At 44.4% G+C, this 23,788-nt stretch overlaps 1 protein-coding gene across 1 annotated transcript in view; it reads left to right on the top strand.

Annotated features, from left to right (window-relative positions):
* The window catches only part of LRGUK (leucine rich repeats and guanylate kinase domain containing), a 103,617-nt gene that overhangs the window by 5,499 nt on the left and 74,330 nt on the right, over positions 1 to 23,788 (top strand). Inside the window, exons 3-7 of the mRNA XM_073580981.1 lie at positions 6,803 to 6,910; positions 13,827 to 13,908; positions 14,558 to 14,658; positions 17,734 to 17,815; positions 21,169 to 21,293. Of these exons, the coding sequence (XP_073437082.1) occupies positions 6,803 to 6,910; positions 13,827 to 13,908; positions 14,558 to 14,658; positions 17,734 to 17,815; positions 21,169 to 21,293 (498 nt within the window). The remainder of the gene's footprint in view (positions 1 to 6,802; positions 6,911 to 13,826; positions 13,909 to 14,557; positions 14,659 to 17,733; positions 17,816 to 21,168; positions 21,294 to 23,788) is intronic.

Genomic DNA, 23,788 nt, shown 5'->3' with positions numbered 1-23,788 from the left:
GTACAGGCTGTTATACAGGGGGGCACTGAAGGTACAGGCTGCTATAAAGGGGGCACTGGTGGTACAGTCTGTTATATTGGGGGGCACTGGTGGTACAGGTTGTTATACTGGTGGTCCAGGCTGTTATACTGGTGGTACATGCTGTTATACAGGGGGCACAGGTGGTACAGGCTGTTATAAAGGGGCCACTGGTGGTACAGGCTGTTATACAGGGGGGCACTGGTGGTACAGGCAGTTATACAGGGGGCACTGGTGGTACAGGCTGTTATACAGGGGCCACTGGTGGTACAGGCTGTTATACAGAGGGGCACTGGTAGTACATGCTGTTATACAGGGGGGCACTGGTGGTACATGCTGTTATACAGGGGGGCACTGGTGATACAGGCTGTTATACAGGGGGGCACTGGTGATACAGGCTGTTATACAGGGGGCACTGGTGATACAGGCTGTTATACAGGGGGGCACTGGTTGTACAGGCTGTTATACAGGGGGGCACTGGTGGTACAGGTTGTTATACTGGTGGTACATGCTGTTATACAGGGGGCACTGGTGATACAGGCTGTTATACAGGGGGGCACTGGTGGTACAGGTTGTTATACTGGTGGTACATGCTGTTATACAGGGGGGCACTGGTTGTACATGCTGTTATACAGGGGGGCACTGGTTGTACAGGCTGTTATACAGGGGGGCACTGGTTGTACAGGCTGTTATACAGGGGGGCACTGGTTGTACAGGCTGTTATACAGGGGGGCACTGGTGATACAGGCTGTTATACAGGGGGCACTGGTGATACAGGCTGTTATACAGGGGGCACTGGTGATACAGGCTGTTATACAGGGGGCACTGCAGGTACAGGCTGTTATACAGGGGGGCACTGCAGGTACAGGCTGTTATACAGGGGGCACTGGTGGTACAGGCTGTTATACAGGGGGCACTGGTGGTTCAGGCTGTTATACGGGGGGCACTGCAGGTTCAGGCTGTTATACAGGGGGGCACTGCAGGTTCAGACTTTTATACAGGGGGCACTGGTGGTACAGGCTGTTATACAGGGGGGCACTGGTGGTACAGGCTGTTATACAGGGGGGCACTGCAGGTACAGGCTGCTATACAGGGGGCACTGGTGGTACAGGCTGTTATATAGGGGGCACTGGTGGTACAGGCTGTTATACAGGGGGGCACTGCAGGTTCAGGCTGTTATACAGGGGGGCACTGCAGGTTCAGGCTGTTATACAGGGGGGCACTGCAGGTACAGGCTGTTATATAGGGGGCACTGCAGGTACAGGCTGTTATACAGGGGGGCACTGCAGGTTCAGGCTGTTATACAGGGGGGCACTGCAGGTTCAGGCTGTTATACAGGGGGGCACTGCAGGTTCAGGCTGTTATACAGGGGGACACTGGTGGTACAGGCTGTTATACAGGGGGACACTGGTGGTACATGCTGTTATATAGGGGGGCACTGGTGGTACAGGCTGTTATATAGGGGGGCACTGGTGGTACAGGCTGTTATATAGGGGGGCACTGCAGGTACAGGCTGTTATACAGGGGGCACTGGTTGTACAGGCTATTATACAGGGGGGCACTGGTTGTACAGGCTGTTATACAGGGGGGCACTGGTGATACAGGCTGTTATACAGGGGGCACTGGTGATACAGGCTGTTATACAGGGGGCACTGCAGGTACAGGCTGTCATACAGGGGGACACTGGTGGTACAGGCTGTTATACAGGGGGGCACTGGTGGTACAGGCTGTTATACAGGGGGGCACTGCAGGTACAGGCTGTTATATAGGGGGGCACTGGTGGTACAGGCTGTTATATAGGGGGGCACTGGTGGTACAGGCTGTTATATAGGGGGGAACTGCAGGTACAGGCTGTTATACAGGGGGCACTGGTTGTACAGGCTATTATACAGGGGGGCACTGGTTGTACAGGCTGTTATACAGGGGGGCACTGGTGATACAGGCTGTTATACAGGGGGGCACTGGTGATACAGGCTGTTATACAGGGGGCACTGGTGATACAGGCTGTTATACAGGGGGCACTGCAGGTACAGGCTGTTATACAGGGGGGCACTGCAGGTACAGGCTGTTATACAGGGGGGCACTGCAGGTACAGGCTGTTATACAGGGGGGCACTGGTGGTACAGGCTGTTATACAGGGGGGCACTGGTGGTACAGGCTGCTATACAGGGGGCACTGGTGGTACAGGCTGTTATATAGGGGGCACTGGTGGTACAGGCTGTTATATAGGGGGGCACTGCAGGTTCAGGCTGTTATACGGGGGGCACTGCAGGTTCAGGCTGTTATACAGGGGGGCACTGCAGGTTCAGGCTGTTATACAGGGGGGCACTGCAGGTACAGGCTGTTATATAGGGGGCACTGCAGGTACAGGCTGCTATACAAGGGGCACTGCAGGTTCAGGCTGTTATACAGGGGGGCACTGCAGGTTCAGGCTGTTATACAGGGGGCACTGGTGGTACAGGCTGTTATACAGGGGGCACTGGTGGTACAGGCTGTTATACAGGGGGACACTGGTGGTACAGGCTGTTATACAGGGGGACACTGGTGGTACAGGCTGTTATACAGGGGGCACTGGTGGTACAGGCTGTTATACAGGGGGGCACTGGTGGTACAGGCTGTTATATAGGGGGGCACTGGTGGTACAGGCTGTTATATAGGGGGGCACTGGTGGTACAGGCTGTTATATAGGGGGGCACTGGTGGTACAGGCTGTTATATAGGGGGGCACTGGTGGTACAGGCTGTTATATAGGGGGGCACTGGTGGTACAGGCTGTTATACAGGGGGGACTGCAGGTTCAGGCTGTTATACAGGGGGCACTGCAGGTTCAGGCTGTTATACAGGGGGCACTGGTGGTACAGGCTGTTATACAGGGGGCACTGGTGGTTCAGGCTGTTATACAGGGGGCACTGGTGGTTCAGGCTGTTATACAGGGGGGCACTGCAGGTTCAGACTTTTATACAGGGGGCACTGGTGGTACAGGCTGTTATATAGGGGGGCACTGCAGCTTCAGGCTGTTATACAGGGGGGCACTGCAGGTTCAGGCTGTTATACAGGGGGGCACTGCAGGTTCAGGCTGTTATACAGGGGGGCACTGGTGGTACAGGCTGTTATACAGGGGGACACTGGTGGTACAGGCTGTTATACAGGGGGGACTGAAGGTACAGGCTGTTATATAGGGGGGCACTGGTGGTACAGGCTGTTATATAGGGGGGCACTGGTGGTACAGGCTGCTATACAGGGGGGCACTGCAGGTTCAGGCTGTTATACAGGGGGCACTGCAGGTTCAGGTTCAGGCTGTTATACAGGGGGCACTGCAGGTTCAGGCTGTTATACAGGGGGCACTGGTGGTACAGGCTGTTATACAGGGGGCACTGGTGGTTCAGGCTGTTATACAGGGGGCACTGGTGGTTCAGGCTGTTATACAGGGGGCACTGGTGGTTCAGGCTGTTATAGAGGGGGGCACTGCAGGTTCAGACTTTTATACAGGGGGCACTGGTGGTACAGGCTGTTATATAGGGGGGCACTGGTGGTACAGGCTGTTATACAGGGGGCACTGCAGGTTCAGGCTGTTATACAGGGGGACACTGGTGGTACAGGCAGTTATACAGGGGGGGCACTGCAGGTTCAGGCTGTTATACAGGGGGGCACTGCAGGTACAGGCTGCTATACAGGGGGCACTGGTGGTACAGGCTGTTATATAGGGGGGCACTGGTGGTACAGGCTGTTATACAGGGGGGCACTGCAGGTTCAGGCTGTTATACATGCGGGCTTCGTTCATACAGACTGTTATAAAGGCGGGATCTGCTCATACACAAGTGGTCACCGCTCCTACAGACTGTCATACAGGCAGGCTTCTCTCATACAGACTGTTATACAGATGAGCATCGTTCATACAGCCTGTTATACTGGCGGGTACCACTCATACAGACTATTGTACAGGCAGTACCGTTCATACAGATTGTTTTAGCGGTGGACACCACTGATATAGACTTTTATACAGGCTAGCACCACTCATACAGCTATATATCATTTATACAGACTGAAATGTATTGCGACACAGAGACCCATCAGGTCCTTGCACTGTAATACACGCTGCCGGCCATGACACATGACGCGGTCTGCAGCGTCCGAGGGTGCGTCTGGTCTAGCGCACAGCGAGCGGAAGCGTTCGCTGTGCATAGACCTTTATGGGATAATGCATGGTAGCACATGGTAACGAAATTCTTCCATGCATTAGCGCATATGTTAGCGTTAGGTCACAAAAGATGTCAAAAATGACATCTGCGTTAGAGCATCCGTTTAATGGATCCGTTAAACGGATGCCCGTAACGCAATGTGAACCTAGCCTTAAATAGCTGAACTCCAGGGGCAGTCTGGGTTGTTGAGTGACTAGAGAGAAAGACTCCAGGAAAGTGTTTGTGCACGTGGTGACTGTTAAAGGCCATTTCTAACCCTAAGTGAGCTGACCCCGACTAATGCATGGAATGCACATAGTGCTACCTTTATATTTTGTTTTGCCCAGAGGGCCGTGTTAACCTTGTTCTTAAAACTTGGTCTATGCTGTATCCAATAAACCAAGTGCATCCTTAAAGACACAGCTTTCCCGTGACTACCTCCGCGCGCAGCCTAGTGAGCCGATCTACCACAAAAAAAAAAATATATAAACAGGATGGGGAACATATAAAGCTTAAAGAGGCCCAGGATGGGGGGGGGGCATATATTCCAGGGTGGGGTACATATATAACATATATACCAGGAAAGGGCCCAGGATGGTGGACGTATATAGCAGGAAGAGGCCCAGGATGGGGGAGCATATACAGGATGAGGGAGCATGTATTCCAGGGTAGGGTGCATATATAAAATATGTACCAGGAAGGGGTCCATGATGGGGGCATATACAGTATACCAGGAAGAAGCCCAGGATGGGGGGGGCTTATATACCAGGATGGTGGACATGTATACCAGGGAGCATCCTAACATTGGAGATATACACTCACTGGCCACTTTATTAGGTACACCATGCTAGTAAGGGGTTGGACCCCCTTTTGCCTTCAGAACTGCCTCAATTCTTCGTGGCAGAGATTCAACAAGGTGCTGGAAGCATTCCTCAGAGATTTTGGACCATATTGACATGATGGCATCACACAGTTGGCGCAGATTTGTCGGCTGCACATCCCTGATGCGAATCTCCCGTTCCACCACATCCCAAAGATGCTCTATTGGATTGAGATCTGGTGACTGAGGAGGCCATTTGAGTACAGTAAACTCATTGTCATGTTCAAGAAACCAATCTGAGATGATTCGAGCTTTATGACATGGCGCATTATCCTGCTGAAAGTAGCCATCAGATGTTGGGTACATTGTGGTCATAAAGGGATGGACATGGTCAGCAACAATACTCAGGTAGGCTGTGGCGTTGCAACGATGCTCAATTGGTACCAAGGGGCCCAAAGAGTGCCCAGAAAAAATTCCCCACACCATGACACCACCACCACCAGCCTGAACCGTTGATACAAGGCAGGATGGATCCATGCTTTCATGTTGTTTACGCCAAATTCTGACCCTACCATCCGAATGTCGCAGCAGAAATCGAGACTCATCAGACCAGGCAACGTTTTTCCAATCTTCTACTGTCCAATTTCGATGAGCTTGTGCAAATTGTAGCCTCAGTTTCCTGTTCTTAGCTGAGAGGAGTGGTACCCAGTGTGGTCTTCTGCTGCTGTAGCCCATCTGCCTCAAAGTTCGACGCACTGTGCGTTCAGAGATGCTCTTCTGCCTACCTTGGTTGTAACGGGTGGCAATTTGAGTCACTGTTGCCTTTCTATCAGCTCGAACCAGTCTGCCCATTCTCCTCTGACCTCTGGCATCAACATGGCATTTCCGGCCACAGAACTGCCGCTCACTGGATTTTTTTTCTTTTTCGGACCATTCTCTGTAAACCCTAGAGATGGTTGTGCGTGAAAATCCCAGTAGATCAGCAGTTTCTGAAATTCTCAGACCAGCCCTTCTGGCACCAACAATCATGCCACGTTCAAAGGCACTCAAATCACCTTTCTTCCCCATACTGATGCTCGGTTTGAACTGCAGGAGATTGTCTTGACCATGTCTACATGCCTAAATGCACTGAGTTGCCGCCATGTGATTGGCTGATTAGAAATTAAGTCTTAACACACAGTTGGACAGGTGTACCTAATAAAGTGGCCAGTGAGTGTATATATATAATATTAATCAGGATGGGGAACATGTATAACACATATACCAGGAAGGAGCCCAATATGGGGGCATATATACCAGGAAGGAACCCCAAATGGGGGGCATATAAATTGACTATCAAAAGGGTAGCAATGTTTTGAACTTTTGACTTTCAGACTCCATATCTCACCATCCATTACTGCTTTGAACGAAGAGACTATTATCATTTTATAGACAATGATCTTTGCTAACTTATACATAAATTTCGGTTCAGAGGCTGGCCTCTCATCAAGGTCGTGATTCATGTAGTCTTCCTCCTTTTCTACCTCCATCTTTTACCTGCCTTATTGTAAGTGACTTCACCTCCAGGGGACCTCCATGGAGTAGACAGAGAGGATTTGAAAATGAACAAGGGGAGCAAATGGGTGAAGATTGCAGCTTGAGATTTAAGGATTTTATTTTTTTAATCAATCATAATGTCAATGAAATATGATTACCGTGTATCCTAAATATTTATCACCAATGTTTACTGCAATATGTGAACAAATGATCTAATCTGCCTTAAATGAGATTCTTTCCATTTTTAATAAGGAGCGATTTGATGGTGTATTAAAAGAGGAAACTATTTCTGAAGGACTCTCTGTGTTCGGTCGTTCAGCTCTTGGAAGTGAGCATGTTTATCTGCATTTGTACCTGTCCGTAAGTATCAACAGTATTAATACTTGTCATAGGACTTGTCATAAATAAAAAAAGGCAAGTATGCTTTGCTGTTTCCAGAAAGTGCATGGACATTAATGGTGGAAATCTTTCCATTGAATCTGTTTTTGCCGGCAGCTGCATGTGGACAGTTCACCTGGTGGGGTATGGGAGTCATGTTATGATAGATGGGACCTTCACTTATTATTTATTTATTGCCAGTGGATTTGCCATGTATGTCTGTCATGGAGAAACTGAAAGTCACTCTTCACTTCTCGTTAAGAATCTTCACAGATAGCCTCTGTAATGTCCTGTGATCATAAATTAAAATGCATCTACTGAAGAAACTTTTTTTTTTATTTTGGTTCAGACCAACTGCTTAGGAAAGTGGTGTCTGCTGCCCTTTACTGCAGTAAGAAGAAAAGTGTGACGACGTACAGTATACCAGCTTGATGAAGCCCAGAAGGGCCTCTCATTGCCTCAGTCTTGTGAATGGTGGCCAATGACTATATTTGGCCCATTTGCCAGTAGCTTACAAGTCTGTAGTGTGTTGACTAAGGGTACCGTCACACTTGGTGACGCACCAGCGATCCCGACAACGATGCGACCTGGTAGGGATCGCTGGTGCGTCGCTACGAGGTCGCTGGTGAGATGTCAAACAGTCACATCTCAACAGCGACGCAGCAATGATGCGGAACGATACGACGGTCGTTGGGACCCTGTCTCTCAGACTTGCAGTATTGAGGTCATTCGTCGTTGTCCCTGTCAAACACAGCGATGCATGCTGGCCAGCAGGACACCAGAGATCAAAAAATGGCGCAGGACATTCGAGCACGATCAGCGACATCGCAGCAGGGGCCCAATCTCCCTATGTGAGACGGGGGCTTTACTGTGTGAGTTTCCATCTCTGCCTGTGGGCGTTCTCTCATGGGAAAAATGTGTCTTAGGATTGATGACACAAGTCTATTCATTGTAAAACTATGGCAAAAAAAAATGTCATGACAGCAAGACGGAAAAAAATATTTGTAAGTCATTGTTACATGTTATACCTAAAGGTGTATATATTTTTGTGCTGTCTGCTTAGATGCAATGCTGCTAACTTCATATAATAAGACCATGTTCGCACATTCAGTATTTCACATCAGTATCTGTAAGCCAAACCCAGAAGTGGTGATAAATCCAGAAGTGGTGACATGTTTCTATTATACTTTTCCACTGTTTGTTCCACTCCTGATTTTGGCTTACAGATACAATACTGACAGTGTGATTGTCGTTTAAGATATGGGCAATTGATTTCAAGTAAAATTTCCAAGATTCAGTTATTGGCTTTGTCTCATACATCTTACAGATGAAGTATGGCTGCAACAGTTTATTGAAATTACAGAATAAAAATATCTTGCCGTTTTTCCTACTCTGGAGTCATTTATCTTTTAGTATAGTGTATAGGAAAATATTCTAAGTTTTTTTTTCCCATACATTATAATTTTCACGTCATACATTAGTGATGAAACATTGCTCAGTGATTGTTTCTCCTCCATACATACAGAAGGTTCGAATATTGAGTAAATGTGGATATTGGAAAATAATTAGGAATATTAAAAGTAAAAAAGCAAAAAGATTAAGACTTAAGAAATATGAATTCTGAAAATCAATTCCGTTCTGCTGACATGATTCAACAAGTCAAAATTATTAATATCAAATCCGATTGTTTAATGCACCTAAATTGTGGCTTTCTACAAGACCTTACCATAGTCTGTTCCAAACCGGTATCCTCAAGTAACAGAAATACAAGAGGAATCATGGGACATAAGATGTTCCTGCTATGATTGTTATGCCCAAAGTAGAGGAGGTATCATTTATCCTGAATTTGCTTGCAAGGTGACAGAGAGAACCATCAGGGAATATTTCTTCTCAATACAGACCAAGTGAGGAATTCTATGTCATGTACAACTGTCACTAAATAGAAAATATTGTAAATTCTTAACCAATATGTTGAAATCATTTAACTTCGTTTGAGCTATAGATCAAGTATCTTAATAAGATAAAAGAGGAAAAAAAAGCCTACGAAGTTGGCAGCAAGCCGGCAGGCCAGAGAAAGTATGTCTTGTGAAATTCCATTTGGCTTTTTATCTATTTTGTTACATTACAACTATATTTACATATTTTTGTAATCAGATTTGTGTGTGATGCATCAGCACTAAGTAGTTTAAGTTGATGAAGTCAGAAAAATATAGGCATAAATTAATTAAAATAACTAAAACTTGGCATGTATACTGTATATGTATTCTGTTAGGGACGGCGGAACGCACTAAATAATAAATAAGTGCGTTCGCCGCCCGGGGTCCACCATGCAGAAGGTGTTACACTGCTGCTATGTAATGGCAGACGCACTATATGGCGGTATAACGCCCGCAGGTTGAACGTCACCCAGATTGCGCTGGGCGATCTCTGTTCCTTCACAGAGACGCCGAGGCGTTAAACAGAAAGGCTGAGCCTGTTGACGTCACAGGACTTGGAGGAATGCACGCATGGTATATGGTTACAGGACTTGGCCCAAGACACAGAGTCCACGTCCGTCTAGACCTACCGTGCGTGCAGCATCGCAACCGCGGACGCCAAGAGGAGCTGACTGCAGCGCGGCGACAGACACTGCCGCTCTACGATAATGCCCGGTAGCAGGCGCACTGTCGGACGCTAGTACTGTGGAGGATGAGTATTGTGGCCTGTAGCTTGCAACTGACTGGTGCTGACTCTATCACTAGTTCCCTATACGCACTCGTAATATCAGAGGGAGGGGAATCTTAATGAGTCATTTGCAAGTCCATACATCCATCATCTTTCACACAGTTAGCAACTAGATTCTATACTGGCGCATGGCAAGTGGCCATGCAAACCTTTTATAGCCGGGACCTTCCGGAAGCTTCCAGATCCCTGAGATGGACCAATCAGATCTGGAGAAGGACATGTGCATGTGACTCCCGATCTCCAATGGGAGATCGACTTGTGAGCAAGCTTAGTGGAGCGACGGAAGGACTTAGCCTCTGGAACGGTTTGCTGCTGAGCAGCCTGCATTGCTATGGCTGGCCCAAAGGTGGCAGCAACAGCCAGACCCACAGAGCAGGTCTGGGCAGAGCGTCGGGAAATACGGGGCTGCTGAGCAAGCTCCTCTGCGGTCGATGGAGAATGGGAGACCACAGAATGTGAAGCTCTGGATTCCTGCTGTGCCGCTGCTGAAACCCGACGCCTAACAGTATTCACCCCTTTCGCTATGAAACCCTTAAACATTTGTGGTGCAAGCAATTACTTTCATAAGCCCCATGCTTGGTGAAAGGAAGTCCACTTCGGTGCAATCTAAATGTCACATGGGCTGTCAGGATATACACACTTTTTCCAAAAGGCCAAAGAGGCTGCAACACCATTAAGCAAGAGGCACCACTTACCAAAAAACAGCTTGAAGACCAAGGAGATCTCCAAACAAGTCAGGGATAAAGTTGATAAGAAGTACAAGTCAGGGTTGGGTTAGAAAAAAAATTTCCCAAACTCTGATGATCCCTAGAACATCATCAAATCCATTATCATCAAATGGAAGGAACACAGTACTACAACAAGCCTGCCAAGAGGGGCCACCCTCCAAAGCTCTCAGCCTGGACAAGGAGGGCATTAATCAGAGAGGCAGCACAGAGACCAAAGATAATCCTGAAATAGCTGTAGAGTTCCCAAGAAGAGACTGGGATATCTGTTGTGAACACTCTTGATGTGACTTCTGAGTTTGGGCTCACTCTGGTGGTTGCTGTGGGTACTGGAGCTGGTCGGGTTGACAGAGGTCCATCACCTGAAGATGATGAGTGGAAGTCAGGTGTTACAGACTGGGAAGATTTAAGTGAGCAAGCTTCCCTTAGTTGCTGCTGGTGATTTCTTTTTCTTCCTGTGTATCTTGAAGTCCGCTTGTCCCCTGCTTGGTCCTGCATTGTTCAGATAAGTTATTTGTTTGCTGGAATCTTTTTGCATTTGATCCAGTTTTGCCTTTCTCTGCTTTCTGCTTTGCTGTGTGGGTTCAGCATTGTTCCCTGCTGGGACCGGTGCTGGACCCCATTCTTTATGCCACAGCTTATGTCAGTCTGTTCAGTATTGCTAATCCCCTGTTATAGCAGTGTCTTTGGTTTTGCTTCCAATTCACAGCAGAATGCTGATCTAGTGGGGGAGAGGTCGTGTGGCCTCAGTATTTTTGCATATCAGACATGTTGGATTTTTAATGTTTTTTTGCGTGATTGCAGACAGTATCTCTTCTGTCCTGTGCTATCTAGACAGTTTGGGCCCCATCATTTGCTTACTCTATTTTCTGCCTGTTTTTGTGCCTAATCTTGTCTCACTGGCAATATATGTTTGGGGGCTATCTATTCCTTTGGGGTTGTGCTCCGGGGCAGTTTCTTTCCCCTTTCTTGCTTTAGGCTTAGTTAACTCTTTGGCTGTGCCGAGGCATCTAGGTCATCGTAGGTACGTCCCACGGCTAATTCTAGTTGTGTTGTTAGGTTTAAGGGTCTGCAGTCCGCTAAGTTACCAACCTTTCTGGTGTTCTGGTTGCCTAGCTTATTTGCCGACTATCCTCGGTGACGTAATCATAACAGGTATCTGTCCATATGACCACAATAAGCCGTGCACTTCATAGAGGTGGCCTTTATGGAAGAGTGGGCAGAATAAATCCCTTTACTTACAAACAAAAATTGTAAGGTTCGCTTTGAGTTTACCAAAAGACATGTGGGAGATTCCCCAAATGTATGGAGGAAGGTGCTGTGGTCAGATGAGATCAAAATGTAACTTTTTGGCCACCAAGGTAAATGCTATGTCTGGCGCCAAACCAACACAGCTATTCAACCCAAGAACACCATCCCTGCAAAGAAACATGATGGTGGCAGCATCATGCTTTGGCAGCAGGGACTGGGAAAATGATCCTAGTCAATGGGAAGATGGATGGTGCAAAATACAAGGATATTCTTGACAAAAACCTGTTTCAGTCTGTGAGTGGTTTGAGACTGTGACCTTCCAACAAGACAGCAACCCAAAGTATACTGCTAAAGCAACACTCGAGTGGTTTAAGGGGAAATGTGTAAATGTTTTGGAGTGGTCTAGTCAAAGTCCAGACGTGAATCCAATTGAGAATCTGTGGTCAGACTTGAAGATTGCTGTTCACCAGAGGAAACCATCTAACTTGAAGGAGCTGGAGCAGTTTTGCCTTCATGAATTGTCAAAAATCCCAGTGGTAAGGTGTGGAAAGCTCATGGAGACTTATCCAAAGTAGGTGTAATTGCAGCAAAAGAAGGCTCTACTAAGCATTAACTTTAGGGGCGTGAATAGTTATGCACACTGAAGTTTTCAGTTATTTTGTCCTATTTCTTGTTTACTTCACAATAAAAAGAACACCAAATGTTCACTGTTGTTGGCATGTTCTTTACATGAACTGATGCAAACGTTCAGAAAAAGCTGTGAAATTCCAGTTTGTGAATTATCATACAATGGTGGTATCAACAGCATACAATTCAGAACCTACAGGTATGACCACGCATTTGTTAAGATAATGATTTTTCTTTAATCAATACATAAAACATACATATATAATATAAAGTGAATGACAACATTACCGATAAAGGAAGTATAACATAGCACCCTATATCTAACATGAGCGGTATCAACAGTACATTTCAGTTATCACTTTTCAGTGGTATTGAAGGTTCTAAGACCACAGAGAGCATGTTTCTGAAGATTTAGGGCAAGTGCCTAACAAAATTAATACTTTTATTTCTTAGAAATCAAAATGTAATCACTAATATTAGATACTAGTTGCCATTTAAAGGGGTGTTCTCAAGTTCTCCTCGGTCTTCCCTTCTTTGGTTTTTCTATTTATAAGAGTGGTTACACTCCTGTCCATACCGACACAGTCTATTTATTTATTTTTTATGGTCATCAGGTGTCACTCATTGTTCCTTGTACATATTTGTTCTGAAGAGACAGGCAGTTGTAAAAAACTATCGGCTCTCCTGACCTGTGTGCTTTTTCAAACGCCTCACTATCTCTATGTGTAAATTCGGTGATAACGGTGTAGACTTGGAGCAAACCATTAAAAGCTGAATGTGTTACAGCAGAGCCGTCACTCAAGTTGGAGAGCCCTGCTCTACCAAAAACAGGAATAAGGAAACTAAGGAGAATGCTTTCCTCTGAGCTGCTCAAGAGACAACTCGAGGATACCTATGTTTAGTGATTTTGGTGATAAGTAGAGATGAGTGAATTTGTTCGATTTTGTACCCGAATCAGATTTTGCTATATTCGAACAATAGTCGTGCCGAATGTCTGTCTTATGATCGGTTTCGAACATATTCGGTAATTTCTACTCCAGTTGACTCTAATGATGTTCGGCTGTGTTCGACAAATATTGCAAAAACAATATTCAATTCTGATCGTATTCGGAACCTAATTCGAACAAATTCGCTCACCTCTAGTGACAAGAAAGTTTTCCGTTATCAAGACTTACTCGCATTGAAAAGATTTGGCTAGTGTTGCAGGCAATAGGAAGGAGAAGAAAACTAGAAAGAAAATGAACTGTTATTAGCCATATAGACACCCACATACACCAGCTGGACCTTATAAGTGGGAACGAGCTAAGGAATGAAATGTAGCTACTGCGCATATGTGGCCAGAATCTGGTAATTGATCCCTTATTTGTGCACAATGTAAGATGAAAGCTCTCATAGCAGGAGAATGATAGTAGGTAGAAAAGGCAAGTCAATTGCAAATTTGCTTATTTTCATGATTTCTAACAATACCAGTTTCAGAATATGAAAATACCCCATTAAATTGTGACTGTTTTGCATTTTTTTCCATATCATACACATTTTCCCTTTGTAATATGTTATCCTTATTCTTTCAGGATCATAAATTAGATGATATTCAGATTCTCTGTAGTTACGTCCACCTACAGAAGCTGGATGTGTCTTGCAATGAAATCACTGGTAGGTATCTATGGGGCAGAAACTGAGCCATGAACTGGACTGTAACAAATTTTAAGTCATAGATATGACCTCAAGAGCAATAAGGGAGAAGGAAGGGGCGTATGGAGTGGTATGTGTAAAGCTACGTCACAGCTTTCTTTTTGCCACTTTAAGGAATAATTCCCCCCCCACACTAGGTACAAGCTGGTAAAACATTTCACAAACTTGAAACATATAATGGGACTTGTCCTGAATGTCTGCTTGCATCTATTCTCTTCTAATTAAATTCTATTATCTAAATTTAGAGCATTTATAGTACTTCAAAAAAAATAATGATAAAATATTTAATTCAGGTAGGCATCCAATGCTGTTGGTGTGGCCAATGATGTGTTTTTAGGCCCCGCTTAGTGTCAGAGAGGTAATGTATCAGGGAACATTTCACCATGTTTGATTGGCTGCAGATGAAATGGCGTCCCCCTTATATTACTGATGTCATTATTCCACGGACCGCTACCAACTTTATCAGTCTCTTGAGGGTCTCTTCCACTTTTCCTTTCACTAATTATTATAAATCTCCATCAATGGGTTTGCAGTAACATGAAAGACATACCAACCAAACTTCAGTATGTTGTATGCATGGGTTTATGAATGCTTCCATTTTTTCCTCTAGATTTGTCTTGTGTCAGTTTCATGCCATACTTGACTGAGCTAAAAGCCTCAAAGAATAAGCTGAGCACGTTATTTGACTTCATCCCCCCCAAGAATCTGAGGGTAAGCATGATCCACTGCAGGTAATATGTTTACAGCCTGCTGAAATATATCCGTTCCATTGAGATCTATCTATCTACAGTCATGGCTGAAAGTGATGGTACCCTTGAAATTTTTCCAAAAAATTAAGTATATCTCCCAGAAAATTATTGTAATTACACATGTTTTGTTATACACGTTTATTTCTTTTGTCTGTATTGAAACTACACAAAAAAGAAAAAAAGCAATTTGGACATCATTTCACACAAAACCCCCAAAATGGGCCAGACAAAATTGTTGGCGCCCTCAACTTAATAATTGGTTGCACACCCTTTGCAATAAATAATAGCAATCAATCACTTCCTATAACCATCAACAAGCTTCTTACACCACTCAACTGGAATTTTGGACCACTCTTCTTTTGCAAAATGCTCCAGGTCTCTCATATTTGATGGGTGCCTTGTTCCCAACAGCAATTTTAAGATCTCTCCACAGGTGTTCAATGGGATTTAGATCCAGAGTCATGCTGACCACTTCAGAACACTCCAGCGCTTTGTTTCCATCCATTTCTAGGTGCTTCTTGTATGTTCGGGGTCATTGTCCTGCGTGAAGACCCATGACGTAGGATGCAAACTCAGCTTTCTGATACTGGGCAGTACATTACGACCTAAAATCCTTTGGTAATCTTCAGATTTCTTGATGCCTTGTACACAGTCAAGGCACCCAGGGCCAGAGGCATCATAACAACCCCAAAACATCTTTGAACCTCCACTATAGTTGACTGTAGGTATTCTCTTTATAGGCCTCCTTCTGTTTTTAGTAAGCAACAGAACAATGCGCTTTACCAAAAAGCTCTATCTTGGTCTCTGTTTACAACACACTTTCCCAGAAGGATTTTGGTTTACTCACATTTTGGCAAACTGCAACTCTTTTGTCTCTGTGTCAGCAGTAAGGTCCTCCTGGGTCTCCTGCATTAGCGTTTCTTTTAATTCAAATGTCAACGGATAGTTTGCGCTGAAACTGAAGCACCCTGAGCCTGCATGACAGCTTGAATATCCTGTGTTGAAATATTTCATCAATTTTCCTTTTCCTTTCACATCCAGTGAGATTAGATACAGAGCCAGGGGTGGTAAACCTAGGTCCTCATTATGTTGGACACCATGGACAAAGAACATCAAGATTTATGGAGATAGACTTGTAACCATGGAATTGTTTCAGCAATTTTGCTTCTCAAGTCCTAAGACAGTTCTCTTTCTATCCTCCTTGCTTAGTATGGCACACACAGAGACTCAATGCAAATATTCAGTCAACTTCTCCCCTTTATACAGCTCTGGCAAAAATTAAGAGACCACTTTCAAATGTTCAGTTTGTCTGATTTTTTCTCTTTATAGGTATATTTTTGCGTAAAATGTAAATTGTTCTTTTAGTCTATAAACTTCTGACATGTCACCGAATTTCCAAGTACTAAATTTTGTATTTATTTTCTGACAAAGTAAAATGGTGAAAATAAAAAAAACAGCGCTTTCAATCTTCAAATAATGCAAAAAAAACAACAACAAGTTCTTAATCATTTAGAAACAACAATACTAATGTTTTAACTCAGGAAGAGTTCTGAAATCAATATTTTGTGGAATAACCATGATTTTTAAAAACAGCTTTCATGCGTCTTGGCATGCTTACCACCAGCCTTTCACACTGCTTCTGGCGCAAAAAATGAAGCAGTTCTTTGTTTGATAGCTTGTGACTAATCTATCTATCATCCTCTTGATTACATTCCAGAGGTTTTCAATGGGGTTCAGGTCTGGAGAATGGGCTGCCGATGACAGGATTTTGATGTGGTGGTCTCTTAATTTTTGCCAGAGCTGTATCTGGTTTCAGGTGTGATTTTCATATTTCCCACACCTGTTACTTGCCACAGGTCATTTTGAAAGAGCATCACATGCTCTAAAGAAAGTTGTTTATTCAAATTTTGGAAAGGTGCCAACAATTTTGTCCGGCCCATTTTTGAAGTTCAGCCTTTCTCCACCAATTATACATTTTGTCACTAAATTAACTATAACCCACAATGTTATACGTATTGAGGAAATCATCCAGCCCTTTTTTAAAAGCTGTTATAGTGTTTGCCAGTACTACCTCTCGTGGTAGGGCATTCCACATTCTGATTGGTCTAACTGTAAAGAACCCTTTCCTATTTTCTTCCTGGAATCGCCTTTCATCCCACCTGTAATGAGTGCACCCTGGTGCTTAGTATGGTCTTATGTCCAATTTGCCTTTTTTCTCTGTTTCTTTGTGTTGCTTCAAAACACACAAAGGAAATAATCGTGTGTATACCAAAACATGTATAATAGCAATAATGTTCTTGGATAAATACTTAATTTTCTGGAACAATTTCAAGGGTCCAAGCACTTCGGCCATGACTATCTATCTATCTACAGGTGCTTGGCACAAAATTAGAATATCATCAAAAAGTTAATTTATTTCAGTTCTTCAATACAAAAAGTGAAACTCATATAGAGTCATTACAAACAGAGAGATATATTTCAAGTGTTTATTTCTGTCTTTTTCTACCTCAATTTTTTCTTCCACTCAACTTTCCATTAATATGCTTGGATACAGCACTCTGTGAGCAGCCAGCTTCTTTAGCAATGACCTTTTGTGGCTTACCCTCCTTGTGGAGTGTGTTAGTGATTGCCTTCTGGACAACTGTCTACTCTTCCCCATGATTGTGGAGCCTACTGAAACAGACTAATGGACCTTTTTAAATGCTTAGGAAGCCTTTACAGGTGTTTTTTGTTAATTATTCTAATTTACTGAGATAATGACTTCTGGGTTTTCATTGGCTGTAAGCCATAATCATCAACATTAACAGAAATAAACACTTGAAATAGATCATTATGTTTGTAATGACTCTATATAATATATGAGTTTCACTTTTTAGATTGAAGAATTGAAATAAATTTAACTTTTTGATGATATTCTTATTTGTGAGAAGCACCTGTGTCTGTCTGTCTATCTTTCTTATCTAATCTGTCCGTGTCTTTGATTTTATTTTTATATTATTTTTTATATATAACAATGTTTTTTTCATCCTTTTTTCAGGTTGTGGATTTGTCATTCAATGATATAACCAGTATGAAGGATTTATCAGCTCACAGTGCTCTGACAACACTCATACTAAATAGTATCCTTTTTGTAACTACTATGAATCCATTTATGTTCTTACAACTGGACAAATATAAAATATGACCTTGATACTCACCATTCCCTATATCGTATTAGTTTGCAATATTCACAGTAATCTTACAGATTTTCTGGAAGTATTATGTACAGTATGTAAACACATAATAAAATACCAAACAGTTCTTCTCTAAATGTAGATACAGTAATACCTTGACTAATGGGTGAATCAACTTACAAATTTTTCAAGACACGAGCCGTCGCTCCGTCCATTTTTTTTGTTATGTAAGCCAAGGTCTGAGTTGTGAGTAAGCTTACGCCAACTCACTATGTTGTTATCCTGTCGTGAAAGCATCTCTGTCATTGCTGTTGCTTCATTTTTAAACATGGGTCCTAGGAAAGTGAGTGCCAGTGCTGAGAAGAAGAAAAGAATGATGTCCTTGGATATAAAGCAAAAAATCATTGAAAAACATGAGCGAGGTGTGCGAGTTGTCGACTTGACAAGGCTGTATGATGTTAGTACTTCTACAATATGTACCATTTTTAAGCATAAGGAGTCGATAAAAGCTATGATGCCAGCCAAGGGAGTTAGGATTATTTCAAAGCTCCGAACTTATGTCCATGAAGAGATGGGGAAGTGTGATTAATGGAGAAGTAGCTCGCAGATAGCATGACCGAGAGCCTCATCTGTGAGAAGGCACAAGAAATTTATGGGAATTTGGTGCAGCAGGCGGTGGGAATATCAGCAGACAAAGCATCGGAAGAGTCATTCAAAGCCAGTCAGGGATGGTTTGATAATTTTAAAAGACGACCGGCATCCACTCAGGTGTCAGACATTGAGAAGCAGCAAGCTCAGATGTGAAGGCAGCTGATGATTTTATTATAACTTTTTCTGAACTGATAGAATCCGAAGGATACATCCCCGAGAAAGTCTTCAACTGTGACGCTACAGGGCTCTTCTGGCATAAGACGCCGAGGAGGATGTATGTACTAGAAGAGGAGCAGAGCATGCCAGGCCACACACTTATGAAGACTAGGTTATCCCTTGCACTGTGCGCAAATTTGAGTGGTGACTGCAAGATTAAGCCACTACTCGTATATCACTCTGAAAACACCAGTGCCTTTAAATCTCATAAAATCCTTAAAGAAAAACTGCAGGTTATGTGGAGGGCAAACCCAAAGGCATGGGTCACCAGGGAGTTCTTTCTGCAGAGGGTAAACCTGTTCCGACGCTGCTTTGAGGTTTGAGAGCACAAACCTCATCCTTCGAGAGTTCTGGAAGGATCACTACACTATTGTGTCCTGCCTCCTCAAAATTATCGACATAGCTTAGCAGGGTGTTATAAAAAGAACCTTAAACTCTGCTTGAAAGAAGCTGTGGCTTGCAGTTGTGTCCAAAAGGGGACAGCAAAGGATGCAAACTTGAAGTTTTAGTTATGGATTGTGTCTCTTGGAAAGTCCTGAAAGTGGATGAAGATGCTAACCCCTTCACGACCTGAGGTATTTCGATTTTTGCTCTTTTGCTTTTTTTTTTTTTGCTCCCAGAGCCATGGCTCTTCCCAGAGCCATAACTTTTTTATTTTTCAGTCAATATGGCCATGTGAGGGCTTGTTTTTTGTGGGACCATTTGTACTTTTGAACGACACCATTGGTTTTAACATATCGTGTACTGGAAAACGGGAAAAAATTGCGTGGTGAAATTGCAAAAACAGTGACTGCCCCGACATGAAAAGTAACAAATCGGCTGTAGGATATGTCAAACAGACATTAGGAGATGCCATATTCACCATTAACAGTGTTTTCTGGATGGCTTTTTTTTATAATGATGCCGCCATATAGTATGAATGCTCATTTCCATATTTACTGTTATACATACTGTGGAAGGTTGGCTCACTTAGCTGTTCCCCAAAGTAGATGCAGGAACACTTTTAGGTTAAAGTCTCTGGGTGGTTTATTACTTCATAAACCATAAAGCTCAAAATAGTAACAAAACAGCCTTTCTGGCACAAATGAAAAAAAAAGTCCATACAAAGTCCTTCCCAGTATGGCTTCCGCCTTCTGGGACAAACACGCATGACAGCTCTCACTGAGGCTTCAACCTGGAGGCTTCCTCCCTCCAAAACAAAATAAACAGTGGCTGGACATTTAACTCCAACCACACCCTTGAGGTGGAGTTATGGTGAGTAGGTGTCCAAACCATCTCTTATCTACTCACCATGAAAACTCCCTTGAAACGACTGATTTATTCTCAGCACATATCATGCTGGAGGGAAAGGTATGGCTTTCACATTGTGCAGGATAACCTTTGCAACACATATCTCCCCTCACATACGGCGCCAGTGGGTGGAAGTAGGGTTGAACACTACTACAGTACTGTGCTTACGTGATATGCAACTTGTATTTGTAGTATTAAGAACACATGAGACATGCACAAAGAATGAACAGGTCAGTAAGAAACTGTTTACACCACCCAAAGACTAAGACACAGAAAAAACACAGTATGACAAACGTGCATGAATACTCTGTTGTAAAATATGTGTAACAGTAAGCAGCAAGTGCTGGTAAAAGATAATGATAAAAACAGGGTATTTAGTTGATACGTTTTTTGCAAAAAATGTATACTAAGCCACTCCACCACGTCACGGTAACCCTTCACGGAGCAGTCCTATCTAATGTATTTAAACCTGATCATGTGAACAATACCTACATGAGCAGGATTCAGAAAGGCGCTGCACGGTATGGGCACACTGGTCAAAATGGCTCCTTATGTGCATGTCCCACAACAGAGAGGCGGGGATCTCCCAAAGCTTGCATAAGCAAGAAATTAATGGATTAAGAACACATGAGACATGCACAAAGAATGAACAGGTCAGTAAGAAACTGTTCACACCACTCAAAGACTAAGACACAGAAAAAACACAGTATGACAAACGTGCATGAATACTCTGTTGTAAAATATATGTAACACATATCTCCCCTCACATACTGCGCCAGTGGGTGGAAGTAGGATTGAACACTACTGCAGTACTGTGCTTACGTGATATGCAACATGTATTTGTAGTATGATGTGTGACAATTACAGTTGTGTTATTGGAAACCACCCCCCACCCCTTTCTGGCATACACTACATGACAATACACATCTGAAGAAGGTCTGAGTACAAGACCGGAGCGTTATGTTATTTTTATGGATTGCCTATAATAAAACTATTATCTGCATATGTTCTCTGATGAGTGCCAAGTACTTTAAAATATTATTAACAGAGTGGAACCCGACTTGAGCACCACCTCCATAGAAGTGCCGTATATCTATAACCTATAATGTGTACCATGTTATTCTTTGACCTTTACTTGTAAGATAATCACATACAGGAGATAATAGGCTTGGAAAAATGTACCAGTTTGAAGCACGTCAACCTGGCTCACAATAATATAAATACCATCAGTGGATTTGGTAGCTTGCCCATCAGAATGCTCAACCTGGTACGTCGGGTTTATTTGTGCTGTATAATCCTCATTGTCATTGTGTTGGAAAACATGGATGCTTTATTATTTTATTAAATAGGACTAATAGTAATTATAATCATTAAACAGTTTATCCAACCCACTTCATACTCTGTACACTGTCAAGATTCATGCACTCTGTTAGAGGAACTGTCCACTACTGGACAATTCATTCATAATCAATTCAGTGCCCCAACTAAAATATAAACTATGGATATGCTCCTCCCACAGTGGTGCCATTCCAGCGATTTTGTGCACCTCTGTTCCTGAAGGGTGGCATTGTTGTGTCCCGTGCTCTTTGCAGCCAATCAGCGACTGCTTTTTTGGCTGCAGCATTCACTATTTTACTCAATCAGAAGTCAGCGCTGATGGAATATTTATCAGCCACAGCCAATCTATGGCTGCTGATTGCCTGTAGCGGGCACATGACACAACAATGTCATGTCACACCCCTGAAGCAGTAGTGCCGACATTGCTGGAACAGCGCCACTGTGGGAGTGAGTATGCATTATTTTAATTGGGGTCCTGAATTGATTAAGAAGAGGTTGTCCGGTAGTGGACAACCCTTTTGACATTGAGTGTGTAATTCTTGTCAGGTTACAGGGCATGAAGAAGGTTGGATTAACGTATAATTATTTGGAATAATAGAAACAAAATATAACAATCTAATCGGATTGACGGATGAAGACTAAGCCGCTGCATGGGATGTACCATCGACAGATAATGGAGGTGGCTGACATAGAGAAATACTACCAATGACTGGAGAGAGCTGGACTCCAAGACAGCACAGTGTCACGCTCACGCCCTGACTGGTGGGCATGAGCCAGGGGGTTGTGGCCCCACTGTGCCACAAACCAGACTACCCTGGAAGGGGTGTGACTAGGACAGCTGCCTTGGTTTCAACTGGAGCCTCTGATTGTGAGGTCAGGCTTGTGCGGCAGGCAGCTGCCAGGTGCCACTCCAGGGTCCTGTCTGGCTGTGGCTGCTGATTTCACTTGGGGAGAGGGTGGCATGGGTGAGACACGAGCAAGCAGGTACGGCTGAGACACTAGCAGGTGGGCACGGCTGAGACACAGGGCAAGCAGGTACAGCTGAGACACAGGGCAAGCAGGCACGGCTGAGACACAGGGCAGGCACGGCTGAGGCTCGGGGCAGGCAGGTACAGCTGAGGCACAGGGCAAGCAGGTACAGCTGAAACAGGGCAGGCAGGTGTGTATGAAAGAACCTGTTCACACAGCGGGTGCTAGTACTGGTACAGACAAGAAAGAGTCGAGTATGACGGAACAGGTTTGGACCTGTTCACACAGGAGGAGCAGGTACGAGTACTGACAGGAAAGAGTGGAGTATGACGGAACAGGTTTGCACCTGTTCACACAGGAGGAGCAGGTACGGGTACTGACAGGAAAGAGTGGAGTATGACAGAACAGATTTGGACCTGTTCATACTGGAGGAGACCCGCAAGCTTGCGGAGAAGAATAGTAGAGCAGCAAGAGGTTCTGCAGCAGCAGAACTAGAACCAAGCAGAACCGCAAGAGTACGAGGCACAGGCAGAGCCTAAAGAGTACAGAGCAGGCAGAGTCGCAAGAGAGTGGAGCACGAGCAGAGCCGCAAGACTGCAGAGAAGAGTAGTAGAGCAGTAAGAGGTTCTGCAGCATCAGAACAGAACCGCAAGAATACGGAGCACAGCCAGAGCCTAAAGAGTACAGAGCAGGCAGAGTCACAAGAGAGCAGAGCCGCAAGACTGGGGAGAAGAGTAGTAGAGCAGCAAGAGGTTCTGCAAAACCAGAACCAAGCAGAACTGCAAGAGTACGGAGCACAGGCAGAGCCAAAGGAGTACAGGGCAGGCAGAGTTGCAAGAGAGTGGAGCATGAACAGAGCCGCAAGAGTGCAGAACACAAGCAGATGGAGGACACAAGGAAAGACACAGCAGGGAAAGAAGCCAAAGACAGGGATACAGACAGAGGTAGGACAGAGTTCAGACAAGGTGACAGTGCAAAACAAGGTACAGTACCAAGGACACAGGGACCAGAGTATACACAGGTACAAAGCAAGGCTGGAACAAAGACTCAGAGATCTACCTCCTGGATGGCAGACAGACAAGTACCAAGCAAAGTAAGGAGTAAAGTCTCCAGAGAAGGAGGAACACAGAGCAAGACCTGGCAGCTCAGTAGCAAGACACTGAGTAAACACATTGCACAGGCCAGATCCACAGGGTGGAGCTGCCCTAAATACTAGAGGGCTCTTGGTAATTGGTCAGGGACACATTAGACAGGTGCACCTTGATTCCATAAGAAACAGAGAATTTTGGCGCAGCCCCCCTATGCACACAGCCAGGAAACATGCACAGAGCAGACAGGAGATAAGAGGCCAGAACATGGAGCTGGCAGCAGACAGAAATCACAGCATGTCCTGGAGCAGTGAGTAAGTTGGTGTGTGGGGGGATGTGAGGCCATGCAGTGATGCCAGCAGGGTTG

The sequence above is a fragment of the Dendrobates tinctorius genome, unplaced genomic scaffold (genome assembly GCF_039654945.1).
Source record: "Dendrobates tinctorius isolate UK_male_01 unplaced genomic scaffold, ASM3965494v1 ptg000066l, whole genome shotgun sequence".
Classification (NCBI taxonomy): Eukaryota; Metazoa; Chordata; class Amphibia; order Anura; family Dendrobatidae; genus Dendrobates; species Dendrobates tinctorius.
Note: the sequence above shows the minus strand (reverse complement) of the source record. Positions and strands in the feature narration are given on the sequence as shown.